The following is a 15,974-nucleotide window of genomic DNA, read 5'->3' on the forward strand; positions in this document are numbered from 1 at the left end:
ACAGACAAAATTATCAAGTTTCATGGTGTAGTTTCATGGATTTGTTAGCCTTTACTTAGAATACCATACTTGTCTTTAGGTTTTACCATCTGATACAACAAGGTTTGAATGCAAGATCACTATTCAATATCATACACACACATTTGCAGGCTGTTTGTCAAATGCAAGGAGCACACTATGAGCCAAAGCCACTGCAGCTATTTTTACCCTGCGCATGAGACCTTGGGTGCCTGTGCTATGATGCGTGGAGTCAACAAGTTCATGTTAAGGATGATTGGCAAAGATCAACTTGACTTGCACTCTTGGTTTCCAGAGGTGAGATAGCAAGCCTTTTAGCAACAACACTGACAAAAAACATCACAGATTGTCCCTGCTGGACAAGTATTTACAAAATCTCCAACTGAAAGGTGTCTTTAGCCATGAACATCATTACAATAACAATACTTAAGGTTGTTTAAATGCACCAGCTTAACTGAAGTCACCAGAACATGCACCAATTGAGTAATATTTATTACTGCCCATGAGAAGAACCTTATTTAAAACTCCACCTTGTTCTAATAACTATCTAATAATCAAGAGTGTTTTAAAAAAATAAATCAGATTACCAGAAGAATATCAATGCTAATTCAACTTCTAACATTTGTCCTCCAATAAATAGAGCCTTTTTTCCTGTAGTAAAACAGTTGCCACCTTTTATGTTCTTTACCCTTGCTGGAAAAAAGGGTTCTCTTTCCTACTTCAGCTTTCACATTAGTCAGAAACAGGAAGCACAGACATCATAGGGAATTCATTGCCTACTGACCTGAAGTGGGAACTAACACTACTAACCTTCACTTGAATTTGAAGTTGATGATGAAGTTATTCATCTAGCTAATTTTCTCTTCTGAAGAGAAATCTCTCAGAATAGAAGCTCCTGCAAGCTCCTCACAATCTCATTTGAATACCGTTTGACAGACCTTGAAACTACCTGGACACATGCAAAGCATCTGACACTGTCCTGCATGACAATCTTAGAGACGAAATTAGAGAGACATGGATTTGATGGATGGACCACTCAGTGAATGAGGAATTGGCTGGATGGTCGCACTCAGAGTTGTGGTCAACGGCTCGATGTCCAAGTGGAGAGCAGTAACAAGTGGCATTCCTCAGGGGTCGTTGGTAATGGGACCTGCCAGCACTGTTTAACATCTTTGTTGGCAACACTGACGGTGGGATTGAGTGCACTCTCAGGAATTTTGCCGACAACACCAAGCTGTGCGGTGCAGTCGACACACAGGAGGAAAGGGATGCCATCCAGAGCAACCTTGACAAGCTTGAGAGGTGGGCCCATGCAAACCTCATGAGGTTCGACAATGCCAAGTGCAAGGTCCTGCACATGGGTCAGGGCTATCCCAAGCACAAATACAGGCTGGGCAATGAGCGGATTGAGAGCAGCCCTGAGAAGAAGGATTTGGGGGTACTGATGGATGAAAAACTGGACATGAGCCAGCAATATGCACTCGCAGCCCAGAAAGCCAACCGCGCCCTGGGCTGCATCCCAAGCAGCGTGGCCAGCAGGTCGAGGGAGGGGATTCTGCCCCTCTGCTCCCATCGGGTGAGACCCCACCTGGAGTCCTGCGTCCAGCTCTGGGGTCCTCAGCACAGGACAGACATGGACCTGTTGGAGCGGGTCCAGAGGAGGGACACAAAGACGATCCGAGGGCTGGAACACCTCTGCTGTGAGGACAGGTTGAGAGAGTTGGGGTTGTTCAGTCTGGAGAAGAGAAGGCTCCGGGGAGACCTTACTGCGGCCTTCCAGGGGGCCAACAAGAAAGCTGGAGAGGCACTTTTTACAAGGGCATTCAGTGGTAGGACAACGGGTAATGGCTTTAAACTAAAAGAGGGTAGATTTAGATTAGATATAAGGAGGTTCTTCACTGTGAGGGTGGTGAGGCACTGGAACGGGTTGCCCAGAGAGATTGTGGATGGAACCATCCTTGGAAGTGTTCAAGGCCAGGCTGGACGGGGCTTTGAGCAACCTGGTCTAGTGCAAGGTGTCCCTGCCCATGGCAGGGGGGTTGGAACTAGATGACATCTAAAAGTGCCTTCCAACCCTAACAATGACAGCAATGAGAGGTAAGGTTGCTGAACTACACGTGGGTTTTTTTGTTTTGAACACTGCAACCAAGGCTTTGCATTTTATTTCATCCATTTTGCCACTGGTAAAGGCAAGCAGCAGAAATGCTTTTCACCAAATCCTACCTGTCAGCACTGGTGAGCACTCTTTGAAACAGATTAGAGGTTTAAACACAATTTAAAAAAAAAAAAGCTGGTGTACAGCAGCAAACATCTGAATCTGTCAGTACAGGAGGTGGCTTCTTCCCCATTCAACAACTCCCAGTTCCGATAAGCCATGAACATAGTGTTTTTGTAAGTCACTAGCCAAAGCTTCAAAATGAAGTGGTGTGTTTTATACCAACAAATTGCATCTCTCCAACCTTTCCATTCTTCTATATTCTGGTATGAGTAGCATATAAACACTGATGGTCTCCACGTGTGCTGGCACAAGACAAATCTTTCACAATCTTAACTCACCACCAGCACTTGATGCAGAATCAGCAGACCACCCAGGACCCTACGTTTCCTTTTCAGATCTACTTGTGTTTTAGGGCAGCATCACCACAAAACCAGAACCTACAAGGTATTATTTGGACTGTAAGGCGACCATGATATTCCTCCAGTTACACAGGCAAAAAAAAAAAAGAAAAAACAACAGAAATGCAGAGAAGGCTCAAGACAGCATATACAAGAAGTTTCTCGGTGAAAGGAACAGACGAATAAGCAGATTTCATGGAAGACACCAATATCTCACAAGACTTCACTGTGAAGGCCAAGGGGTGGGAAGTCCGCAGGGACAGAAAGCACGAGGAGGAGCAGAAGACAAGGGGCCATCTCTCACTTCCATGCAGACGTAGCAAAAGACAGTAAGGTCACTGCAGCTCCAGCTTTTGAAACACCCACAAAATGAGAAGATAAAGAGATGACCCTGAAAGTCAGGGCTAACTGGAGCCATCGGATTTCCACATTCAAGTAACTATGGAAGATACAGGTAGATAACTTGAACCAGGGCAGCAATTTTGGAGGATATTGTTTTTCCACATTCCTTCCCCTAGAGTAGAAAGGAAACCTTAACACTCATTCTTTCCTTTTAAGACTGGAAAACATTTAGCTGTATGCAGCTCTAGAGGCAACATTAGGTCAAAGACAGACAGGAAGCCTCAGCAGCCTGAAACATCAAAATAAAAGGCATTTGAAGTACATTAGCTGCTTGGTTAAGGAAAGTATACTCTTTGCAGAGAACCATGTAAATAAGTTTGTTACTGGAAGTAAGTGCTCACCTACAACTCAAAAGCTTTGTCAGAAAAAATAACATTTTTTTTTTTCAGAATTTATAATTGCACAGCAAAGAACTAAAAGCCTCCAACAGAAGTAAGGTAAGGTAATCCCCTGCAAACACTTTCAACATAAGAAAAGTAAGGAAAAACATTTTAAGCATGTTTCAAGTGGCACTCCAAGATTTAAGACAGCCAGGGCTCTACATGTGCCTTGCCACCTGGTTTTCAGGTTGTTAATTCACCCTATGTCCCAAAGCAAGAAGGTCAAACACAAAGATGCAGGTGCTTTTTACTTCAGCTGTCCTTCCAAAACAGATGATTATTTAGTGGAAGAAAAATCCATCAAAGTTCAGGCATGAATGAAAAATCTTCCTGAGTAAGGATAAACCCATTACTGCAATGACACTGCTGATATGAGACAATTTTCTTTGCCATTTTCTCAACAACTCTGGTGTTCAACCTTCCAACAAGGACCGAGATCAGAAAGTACAGATGAAAACACCTGCAAGGAGGTGAGCAAAGAGACCCTGAGGACCCATAGCTGCCTTTTCAAGATTTTTAAAAGAGAAGCAGACTTTTCAAGTGATGGTGTGTGTTAATACTTTAGAACAGAAGTTACCTATCTCAGCCAGACTTCAGTCTGGGTTGAAACCTTTAAACCTCACTACTCTAACGGCAGATAGTCATTCATACACCCTGAACCAGAAGTGTTTCATGTTTTCCTGCCCACTAGCTGCTGAAAGATAATTTAAGTGATGTTATGACCGTACCATGAAACAAACACTAACTTCTTCATGGCAGTAAGGATGGGGTCTAACCTTCAACAGGGGGTTAAGGAGTGCTGAATTAATTCTGGCTGATATACCAACAGGCACACTCAGGAGGGGGCAAAGATTGTGCCATTTAATTTCCATGACAAAGTGCATAAAGAGTTATTTGCTGACCCTCTGCCACCAGGAGACCTATGTTCTCATTACATAAAGACAAAGGAAACTTTGAATTCAGTATTTCCAGAAGTACATTGATATTTAATAAGACTGTATAGGAGAAAGCAGAATTACATTTATACTGCACATACTTTTAAAAGAAGGACTGCTACAGCAGCCCCTCTCAACACTCCCTCAGTCCCATGGTGGGTTGGTAAGAAGGAAGAAATGCTGAAGACAGATGCAAGTTAACACTGGCAACTAAAGCAGACATAATACAAATTGCAGTGCCTTTCAAAGCATTTGCACCATGCAGTAAGTACTCGGCTAGAGCCAACTCTGGAGGAATCCTGCTTAAAAGCCTGGGGGCTCTCAAGACAACAGTGATAAGCCATCTTCAACCCTTCACCTCGCTTCATGAATTATTTCTGCAGAAGTTAATGGAAGGAGCTGTAAGACAGAGTTATGGCAATGCCCAAATCCAAGTGGGCTTGTTCCAAGTCCAGCTCAAGAATCACAGGCTCAAGAGCTGACATCCCAGGTGACAGTGGAGCAAAGCCCTCAGAGGTATATAAGGACACTGTATTCCACTGGACAGACAGTGCATGAACCCAGCTCATGCTCCCAGCTACAGCACCCAATCTCCATCCATCTGAAGCATCATCTGCCAGGCTTGTTAAAAGCTTCACATTTAAAATGCTCTTTAATGAAGAAGTGACTGTGATATTCCAATACGATTCTGCTGAAGCATACACTGCCTGCCGCAGGGAAACACGATCAGTGCAGTCAGTGCTGTGTGAGTATTACTGACCATTTACTTGCTAAAGTCTTTTTAAATTGCCCAAGCCACTGCTGCCAGGAACACCAGCCTACTGCAGCTTTTCAGCGGCCACAAATCCCCCAAGATGCTCCATTTGTGCATCACATGCCAGAAAACACAGGGGAAAAGAGGAGTAAATGGGTTTTGTTGATCTTGGGGGGATGCTGTATTGGGACAGAGTGTAGACTGAGCTCAGAAAAAGCTTCTGAACAGCAAAAATGCAAGCCATAACAGATAATGTTTATTGCTGTGTCTTGTAAGAGGTTTAAGAGCAAATTCAGATTTCCCCACATGGAAAGTAGGGAAGAAAGAATTCTTCCCAGCAGAACACAAATTGCATGACTTGCCAGAAAAAGAGTAGGGACAGTTTTACAAAGTGATCTTATCAAATCAATTTTGAATTCAGAATCCAGTAAAACACAAGTAAGTGCACTCAGACTCCAGCAGAGCCAGTGCAGTTATTAAAAGGAAAGACAGTGTCTAATATCTATAAAGCCACTGAAAACAGTTTTAGGAGAACATACAGTTACCAGCAATGGCATTGCAGTATTTTGTGTTCTTGAAAATAAAGTTTTAATCTGCCCCAAAGAGAGAAGTTCAGTTCCTGCCCCAAAGTTGCATCATTGCAATGACATCAGCAGGCCTTCCTGGTTGGAAGTAACCAGTGATCACATAAGTTTGGCCTATAGTGAACCAAAATGCATTTAAGCAAGGATTCCTTTGGGTGTTCTTCTGTGGAACTACTGCAGAACCACAAGCAATCAAAATATTGTCCACGTGTGAGGCAAAATTTATGCTCACATCAAAGCATTACAAACAGGTACAGCTGTTGCCCTTAGTTTGACCAAGCTCTCTTACGGTCTCAGGTTCTTTCAGTTAAATTTACCTGAAGATGAAAGCATACTGAACTTACCGGAGAGTTGGCAAACAGACCCTAATCCTGTTGCTACTCAATTTTTTTTACATACTCCAGTGAAAAAAAGGCAAATTCTTTTATTTTAAACAAAACTCATGGAAGTACATAACCCATCTGGCTGAATAATTTTGTGCACCCTTCCTGAAGCTGCAGAGTCTAAAGGTATATACTTGGTTTTAACCAGGCAAATAAATTCACACTAATTTGAGAAGAATCAGAAAGTTTATTAGGAACATTTATAATCACACCATACACTTTAGAAGAGTCAACACTTAGTTATTACAAAATTATTACAGTTCAGTATCTAGAAGATACCCAGCTCCAAAACAATTGTCTTCCCAGGGCTGTCATTTTCCCTGTAAAGGAATATGATAGTCACAGCCACATTATAAGCATTGAAACACTACAGCTGCAACAGACAACATAGAAATACTTCTGGAGGAGAACAGCAATCCAAACCACCCTTCGCAACGTAGGACATAATACTTTCTGGGTTTGTTCTAAAAGCAGAGGAAGGGCAATAAACTTGACCACCCACAGACAGTTATCTAAGTTGCCAAGCCCAGATGATTGATGTATTGGGGTTCTAGCCATTACAACAGGAACCTTTGGTACGCATCCGAACACCAACACAAAGCACCAGCTCAGTATCAGCCTCAGTACCAAAACCCAAGGACCACCACCCACATGCAGCAGCCAGTGCATGGCTGTTCAGAGCGTGGTACCTGGCTGTCCAGTCAGTTTAGCATCAACCTTGTCACCTGCTTATCCAGCCTGTGTCTCACCAGCTTGGTCATAAGGATACTATGGGAAAAAACATACCAAAAGCCATGTTAAAGGCAAGGTAAACACCATCCACTGCTCTGTCCTCCTCCACAGAGCCAGCCATCTCATCACCTTCTTCAGCAACAGCTTACCTTTGGTAAATCCACACTGTCTGTCCCCCAAAAAACATTCTTCTCCTACATGCACAAGAAAGCAGTTTCCAGGAGTATTTGTTCCATACCTTCCCAAGGACTCAACTAAGGATGACCAGGCCTATTTCCCCACATCCTTCTTCTCACCCTTTTGAAAAGGAGTGTGACATTTTCCCTCTTCCTCTCACAAGGAGCTTTCCCAAGTCACCACAGCCCTTTAAGGACAATAAAGAATCAACTTGCAATCATGTTGGCGAGTTCCTTCAGCACACCAGGAAAATCTTTTGTTTACACAGAAAAGCAGGAAACCATTCTAGTGGCCTGAGGTTGAACTAAATACTTAAACACCAATCTGTATGGGGTCACAGCAGATCTTGATAGACCTTCTCTGCAATTATCTAACATCCCAACATCCCAGGAGGCTGCTCTCCCATCCTCCATGCCGCTTGGGACTTCCAAAATGAGAGGGGTTTCCAGCTATTTAGTAACCTGCAACAGATTTCCACAAGCCCTTGCAAGCCTTTAGCATCCACAACACCCTGCAAAAGCAAGTTCCACAGCTTACATCTCCTCTTGTGCTCTCCGAACATGAGGCTGGCAGACAGCAGTTGCCATCCCTTGGCTTCTGCACTGAAACAGAGTGAACTCTGCATCATTGGAGGATTTTTCTTTAAAAAACAAAAAAGTATAGTCTTGCTGCCACAGCTATCAAGTGATAAATTCACATGCTTAGTCCTCCAAATTTTCATCTCTACTTAACTCCACAAGAGTAATACTGCTCTGTAAAGCAGAGTTTCTCAGCATTTGCAGAACATAAGCGATAGACATGATTATACAATTTCTCACATTTTATTTGACAGGCTATTCAGTAACAATGAAAGTATTTTCAATATGTCCTACTGAAGCTGCCTCATTCAGGACACGAATTCAGATCAGACTTCTGATCAGATTCCACAGCTGGTTACAGTAGAGATGTTTCAGAGACACAGGAAGAATTTGACTGAATTTCTTGGCCCTCCATTTTTACTCCTCCAAACAGTTTAAGCTAAGAACATAAGCAGAAAACCTGACAATCCTAGAAAAAAAACTCCCAGATATATCAAGCAACTGCTTCTGGTGTGTTGTAACACACACTGTAGGCAACAGATGCACATGCTGAATTCAACCAGAAAGCCACAGGATGATCTTCATTCAGCATTGGCATATTTGGGCAATAACAACCACCTGTCACGTCTACATTATTATAGTTTTCACTCCGATCAGGAGAGCACTAAGGGTGCTGGCTCTCAATTGTCTCCACTTACTGTGCTTCAGCTCACTTTCCAGAGCAGCTAGCAGAGGAGACAATGGATTCTCTTCGGATTAAGCCAGAGGAGCACCCACCTTTCAGTTCAGAGCACATCCAGTATGCGACAGGCAATAGCAAAAGTTCAGCCCTCTGGGTCAAACCAGAGCTACCCCAACGCAAAACCCTGCAGCAGACATAGCACTGGTATCGACTCCTCCTTGCCACCAATTTCTCTCCGCAGGGTGATTTTATCACTCCACGTTACTCACTAATGCAAACAGCACTTGGTGCATGAAAATGCAGACTGCAAAGCACGAGTTTTAAGCACAAAGCATTTGAATTTCCCTCTTTTTATAGGAAAAGCTTGCACGATACCCAGAATCCAACTACATTTTAGTAAAAGATGATTCTTCCATTTCTTTAGGACACTAGACAATGTGCTGGTTACTACACAATGGTTAGGTTCATTTAAACCATCTTCTGCAGATGCTGCAAAGACCATATCCGGGAAACAAAACTGTCTTTTGTTCTCAAACATTCTCACTTGGAAAAGCCTTGCACAAAAAAATGCTCAAGACATGCTTGCACATCTACATTTCTCAGCTGATTTGAAAGGAGACCACAACTTTTGCAGAAAAGCCATTTCATTGCTCTTGCAGCCTTAGAGACAAGCTCACTCAAGGAAGTCTGCATGATACCTTTAAATCCTTCTGTGCTACAATAAAGTTAATGAGAGAGACCAGGCAAAAGTTTATCTAAGCCCTGTATTAAAATTAATACCTAAACTGCATTTATTGTTTTAAATAAGAATAGAAATAAAGAAAACATGTTTAAGATTCTTCAGCAGCACTGAATTTTTCCACTGGAACGCAGAACAAGGTGAACAGTTGCCCAAACCTCCAACTCTGAGCTTGCTGTGAGAGTCACTCGCAGGCAGGGCTGCAATACTCTGCAGCTGGGGGGGATTCCCCACCTGGCACCACTGCTCTCCATTTCCTCTTCCGTGCTGTGCTGCTGAGCTGGGTGGTTGCACATCTGCCTCCACCCTGCTTTGCAGGGGGAAAATAACACTCTAAGATTTTACCAAGTGCATTGACGCTTTGGGACAGATGGACTCCACTACCCTCAAGCCAAAAGCCAGCCCCCTCAGGTATCTTTTAAAACAAGTTGTACTACAACTAATAAAATTAACCACACCTTAGCACAGCATTGCGTTGTCAACCCCACACATCAGATAGAAAGCTGGCAAACAAGCTTACTTAACTCCAGCCAGAGCGTGCACAACTACAGATCCAAAGCAGCAGGTAGGTATATGTGTAGTAAGTCACAGGGATTTTGACAGCTTTTAGAGGTTACAGCTCCTAGCAGGAACACAGGCTATGACTTGGAAAATAGTTTTTACAATGGCAGGCAAATAATTGGATTATTGTGATTGGAAGAAGGACAGATTCTGTAGTCTGCCAGTTTGCTACAGCAATTAAACTGGATTACTCTTCCTCCTCATCCTTTCCAAATTCTATTTCCATATCAGAACCAATTTTTTAAGCCTTCATTTGTCTCTTACAGATTCCCAAGATGAGTTTAAAGTGAACTTTCAGTTCAGCAGAAGTTCTAGCATCCAGAAGAGGAGATATCAGAGGATGCAACCCACATTGGACCAAAACAGAGTTCACATTTGCAGTGCAATTGCTGACTTTACAGTAAAGTCCTTAAAATAAAAAACCTGGAAAAAATGCAGGAAAAAATACATCCGAGTGCTGCGGTCAATAGAAGATACACGCAAGTAGCGAAGAAAACTGCAGTTCTCTATTAACATGTGACAAAGTTTGTGCCAACTTTTGTGCAGTCTTGTGCAGCCACAAGTCTACTTCTCTAGAAACACTGCCAAGGTATTTTCCTGGCTAGCAGAGACATAGATACGTCACACGGCAGAAGGACAGCGTACAATGGCTCGGTCACCAGAGCCACAGCTACCAACAGCACTACGCTTGTCCTGCAGAAGTCTCTGCAAAAGCTTTTAACAGACCAACCTTAGCCACCACTTCTTGTCCTCAGTGGAAACAGGTCTTGTGCCTGGACACATACTGAGAACAGGGAAGGAAGCTGTGATAATACTTAACAGATAAAAAAAAAAAAAAAAAACAAAAACCACACCACCACCAAAAACACCTAGCACACAGCAACAAACAACCCCCTCAAAAAAAAAACAAAACCCAAACAAAACCCCAAGCTTTACCAGTTTCAACTATCAGCTCATTTCACAAGCTTTGATTAATCATTTAACCTTCTACAGTGCTACCTCATTCAATGCCTTGCTGAAAAGTGAAAAGCCAGTTCTCAGATTCACCAGGAAGGGCCTGCTGTGCTCCAAATCATCCTCCAGATTTTTTCCGATTGAGTGATCAGAACTCTGAAGGACTGGTGAAATGCAGAAATCTGTCTCAGACATCACATGCATTTTATACCCAGTTAAACCAACTACCACTCTTGTCTCAAAAAAACAATCTGCAAGCACACACAATTCAGCTCTGCCAATCTATACATTGAAAAGCTGTAGCTGGGCACTTGAAATACATAGTAGTAAAAAATAACAGCATCATCTACTAGGCTGATCAGTCCCTCAAACTGATGTTTTACAGAATCCTCTGAATTTCTGTATATTTTTGCAGCAGTCTTGGAACCTTCGCAGATTTTTCAAGTTTGTGCATACAGGTGAGTAAATGGACTCGGGTACTTGTAGACAAGTGGGAAACTTCTACAATTTAGATCCTTCCACCCTCTCTTCTTCATATGTCTTTAACAGAAAGCAAGGAAAAATGGCATCCCTCAGATTCCTTGCTTCATCACCCCCAGAAAATTGCACCTTATTAAAAAGGATAGTCTTAATAAAGTCAACTTGCAAAAGCATGCTATGTTTCCCTAACAAATAAGGCTCCTACTTGACTTCGCCTTTTGACCTTACTACATTATCTTCTGTTTGACATAGCAGATGGGCCTGCAAACCCCAGATCAGATTTTATGTTCTGCACTATCAGTTTCAGAGATGGCACATCTTTTCATTTTAATTCTTCAGTTGACACAAGTGATGCAAACAAACCCCTACAGCAAGAGAGAAGCTGAGTTCACAAGAGCTGCACAATAACTGCCAGCATCATGACAGGACTCATACTTGGTCATCTATGCCTTGAGAGGTGCCCACCGCAACACATTTTGACTCCGTCTGCTTTCCCAAGGGCATTCTCACACTGCATTGCCACCCTCCAAAGCCAACAAAGTCAGTCTGACCCAACAGGAAATCAGCACACAGGAAAAAAACACGGCTGCAGCAGCTCCCTCTCACAAACAGGTAGTATAAAAGACTGCATTTTGTGTTCCTAGATGACCCAGCCAAGGGGCATTTAGAGAAACCATCTCCAGCCCACATTTGCATGGCCCCTATGCCTTGGTACCCTGAGGCCGTACAGCAGAAAACTGTTCTGTCAGGTCACACGCAGGGACTTCCCATGAAAAACAAACACCAAATTTCTTCAAACTTGGCACATGACAGCATACACTTTCCTCCACACAAACAAAGCACAAAGACAGCCTAGCCTGTTTGTGGCTTCTGTCCAGCAACAGGACTTCTTGTCTGGATCTAAACAGGCCACTAACACACCACAACAGCCCGTTCGCTGCCATACTCCATCACACAGCAGAGCAGAGGATGGCAGCAGGGAGATGCACAGAGCACTCAGCTGTGGTCTCGTCCCTCCCTGTTTCGGAAAGCTGCATCCCAAGGACTGTGTTAAACATAAGCAAGAGGAACAGCAACAACTCTGAGACCCAAGCAGTCAAAACAAAGTGCAGAACTTCTCTGCTGCACAACCAAAGTCCCATTGCCACATGCAACATGGCTCCTGCCCCCTTCAACCACAGCCACCATGACTATCAATTCAATACTACAATGATAATGCTTACCCAAGTCAGACTAAGGCAAGTACCACTGAATATTTGTTCTCATCTGCCTGCACCAGCTTCAGTTCCAGTTCTCTGATATCCACTGGACCGCCACAGCCCTACATTTAAGCTCAGCCACAGCAGGGCACTGCACAGCCACCAGCCTGGCTGCCCGCACCATTACGTTAGTACAAGGTCCCTGGCACAGATCTGTATGTAAGATTACAAATTGAGCCCGGACACCAGCTTATGGTGCAGTTCAAGAATTGGCACGAAGAATTAGCCAAAGGCAGCCAGAACGTGGTCATCCAGTTTGAGGATAGAGGTTCAGCAGTATGGATACACACAGACCCTGTGACGTAGCCTTGGTGCCAGAAAACAAGGCCTAAAACTCAAGTTTACCAGTACAGATGTAATCTGCCTGTTCTAGTCTTCAGCAGAATAGATAAATCAGCTCTTTTCTTTAGACACACTGTCCCATTGGTGTGTGTCTGCAGTTTGGTTGCTCCACCGCTGTATCTGAAGAGGATACTCCAGGTTAGAGTCATATACAGTGTATTTATCTTAAACCCCTGTATCCTAAACTTGTGTACTATATAGTATCAGCTTCTTACCTTAATGAAGCTTTTTACTTTAACTGCAGGGACATCCAGCCATTGTCCCAAGAAGTCACAAGTTAACAGTCATCTGCAGCTGCAAATTTACTGAATGAGCCAGGAAATAAGAAAAAGGTTGTTTATCAACAGTAACTTCCTCCCTGAAAGCACTGCCCACATGGGGCACCCTTTCCTTACTTCACACTGCAATTCTGCTCCAATTGATAGCCATATACAGCCAAGAGCAAGCATAGCTTGAGTCCCACTGAATCCACCTTATCCACATACCTAACCTGAGGTCCTTCTACCAAACAGAAAGGCCACGCTTCTGCTGCTTACCACCTTGTTCCAGCTAACGCTGAACCGCTACAACAGATTAAGCTAATTCAAGTAAATATTACCTTGGTGGGGAGGGGAGAGCACATTCCCATCAACTCCCTTGCACTGGAGGACACCTAATTCCAACTAGCTGGTTAGGAAGACTAAACTGGCATGAAGCCAGATCAGCACCATAACAACAATGATGGTTTTTTGCTGGTTTAGGTCCCTGAACTACCTACAAGCACCAGCGGTGAGGTGACAGAGAGAGTGAGGAGGCAGAGAGGGGACAGAATTGACACAAAAACATCAGCTGTGATGGCCTTACACTGCTATTCAGCCACTGCAGGGCAGTTTGCCAGGGCAAGCAGGTCTATAGCCAGCTGCCATCAAAACTTGCAATCCCAAGCCCCCTCCCCTGCAGCTCTGTGCTGACCTGTGACTGTCAGGGCTCACTCCACCCCACAGTGAGCCAGCTTGTGAGAGCTCAGCGAGTGAACTAACTCCACAAAAGAGTGCAGAAATGCAACACTATGCTGAAGAGAAAATGGAAGGTTTCTCAAGCTTGAAGAAAGTTTTATGTTACCTTTGAGGAGCAGAAGAATAGGGTACCCGAGAGCTGCCGCATTTCTTAATGCGGTTTTATAATATACCCTACAAACTTCAATCACCGGCAGCTGAGAAGCCAATACAAGCACACAAGCTAGGACAAGAATCAAAAGACATTATTTCAAACCAAAAACGCAGGGAAACTTTTTGAAGATTGGAGTTGGAGTTCGACCAGAATATTTTAACATTCCCGCTGAATACACAAATAGAAATATTTGCCAAAACTGAGGTTTTGGCAAGCATTTACTCATCTTTTCCTAGTTTTGGCTGCTTCTGCTATGAATCTAGGTATGCAACCCAGGATAACATGTAACCTTCAGTTTTGATAAGTTTTCAGTGCAGCTTTTCTAAATACGTGTTTTAGCCTTTAAGTGGATTTTGGAAGAGATCAGTGGATGAACAGCAGTGCACATAGGCTGAAAAAGATTTGGTCCCACTTATACCCTACACTGGAGATTCTTCCACTCTTTTTTCAAAGCAAATTATTTAAAAAAAAGATACACAAAAACATACAGAGAGGTACCAAAGTGTTCACCTGTGGGACAGTATCTTATATTCTTAAAATAGTTAACTGCATCATATCTCCTGAAAGAGCAGCTATTTTGACGCCTTTCAAACTGTAAGTACAAGGCCCAAATAAATTACTATTTATTAAAATAGTGCTTGCAAGTCTCAGCCACAGATGCCTATTTACATTTGCTTTCTAGCCAGACTTTTCAAGTCTTGTTTTAACAGATACCTCTTTCAGAATGGTTATGATAGAACCCAAACTCCTCCCCCTCTCCATTAGACAGATTCGAGTCCGCACTGCAAATTCAGATATCTCAGAAGCTTGTGTTGTACTTCCACAATTCAACACTTCTGTCCAGCTCCTGCAGGTTGCACTTGTTTCCTCTCTCTCACGCTTGTCCCACTACTCAACATCCTTTTTCTTTTATCCACCCTCTAGCGTGCCTGCCCCACAGAGAAACTACAGTAAGTCCATACTGAAAACAGTACAGTAGCAACGACTGTCAGACTGGGAAATTAATAGATAAAAATTCTCCTTTTAGGTTTTGCAACTTGCTACCTGACCTGAGGCAATTCAGTAGCTCCTACTGCAACAAGTTCTGCTGCATGAAAGACACGGATGCACTGAGAATACTGAAAAAAACCACCGTGCATGTCACTTGTTTGCCAATATTATTTACATCTGCAGCAATCGCAGCATTTTGCAAATATGAAGAGGTAATTCCTCCCCCACAAAGCTTCCCATATAAATTTGCACTTAGAAACATTCAGCAACCGGAGAACAGATCAGAATTACAAAAAAGAAAAAAAAACAAAAAACCCAAACAAAAAAACAAAAACCTGCCTATGCAAGCGCGCAGCCAAGGAACAAAGTTGCAGGCAGGGACAGGCCGGCAGCTCGCACAGACCGCGCAGCCCCTCACCCCTTCGCACCTCACCGGGCTGCCCCTGCAGCCCCCCAGGCAGCCGGAGGCCGAGCCTGCACCGACCCCGACCCCCCCCCACCGCCGCCGCCGCCATCGAGGCTGCCCGCCGCGCACGGGCTCTGAGCGGGGCCAGGCGCGACGGGAACGGCCGTTCCCCGCAGGAGGGAGCCCGCATGACCCGGAGGCCTCTGACCGGCCCCAGCGGCCTACCGCCCGCCCGCCCGCGGCCCGCAGGCCCCGCGTACCGTCCGGGCGGCCTCTGCCCAGGTCCTGCCCTTCTTCCTGCGGCCCTTCTCCCTCATGTCGGACGCGACCGGGCGCAGCTGACTCCGAAGTACCCTTGGGAGGGGAAGAGGATCCGTCCGCCCGGGAGGGGAGGCGGAAGGAACGGGGGAGAGCCGGAGCGGGCGGCGGCCCTAGGTGCGGACAACCCCGACCGCGGCGGGCCCCGCGCCCGCCGCCGCTGCTGCTGCCATATTGGGATCCTACTGTAAAGGGCCCCGGTCATGTGACCCTGCCCCGCGTGACTCCACCTACTGTACGGGCGGCGCAAGGGGAGGGCGGGGCTCTGCGCCCAGCGGCTCCGCCTTCCCGGCGCCTGCGCATGCGCGCTCCCCGCCTCCGCGCCGGCTGCCAAAGGGCGCGGCCGCCCCACCCGCTTCCCCCGTCCCTGAGGCGGAGGGGAAATGGCGGCGGCGGTGGGATCTCCTCGGGGCCGCCCGCCCCGCTTCTACCCGGGCGGCACGGCGACCCACCGCCACCAGCTCCTTTCTCCCTCGCTGCCACCGACGGCCGCCGGCTCTCCTCCCCGCCCCGCTCCTTCAGCCCCAGTCGCCCA

General features: G+C 45.0%; 1 protein-coding gene across 2 annotated transcripts in view; it reads right to left on the minus strand.

The window, feature by feature from the left end:
• Nucleotides 1-15,626, minus strand: part of ASXL2 (ASXL transcriptional regulator 2) — a 129,727-nt gene extending 114,101 nt beyond the window's left edge. The window contains exon 1 of one of the 2 annotated variants that reach the window (XR_012653276.1): nucleotides 15,382-15,617. Coding sequence is in view for 1 of the 2 variants with exons in the window: in XM_075048832.1 (XP_074904933.1) it covers nucleotides 15,382-15,438 (57 nt within the window). In the remaining variant the exon portion in view is untranslated. Of the gene's footprint in view, nucleotides 1-15,381 lie in introns of both variants that reach the window. The other variant, XM_075048832.1, reaches the window with a different exon arrangement.
• Between the last annotated feature and the right edge of the window lie 348 nt (nucleotides 15,627-15,974).

The sequence above is a fragment of the Buteo buteo genome, chromosome 17 (genome assembly GCF_964188355.1).
Source record: "Buteo buteo chromosome 17, bButBut1.hap1.1, whole genome shotgun sequence".
In the NCBI taxonomy this organism is placed as follows: domain Eukaryota; kingdom Metazoa; phylum Chordata; class Aves; order Accipitriformes; family Accipitridae; genus Buteo; species Buteo buteo.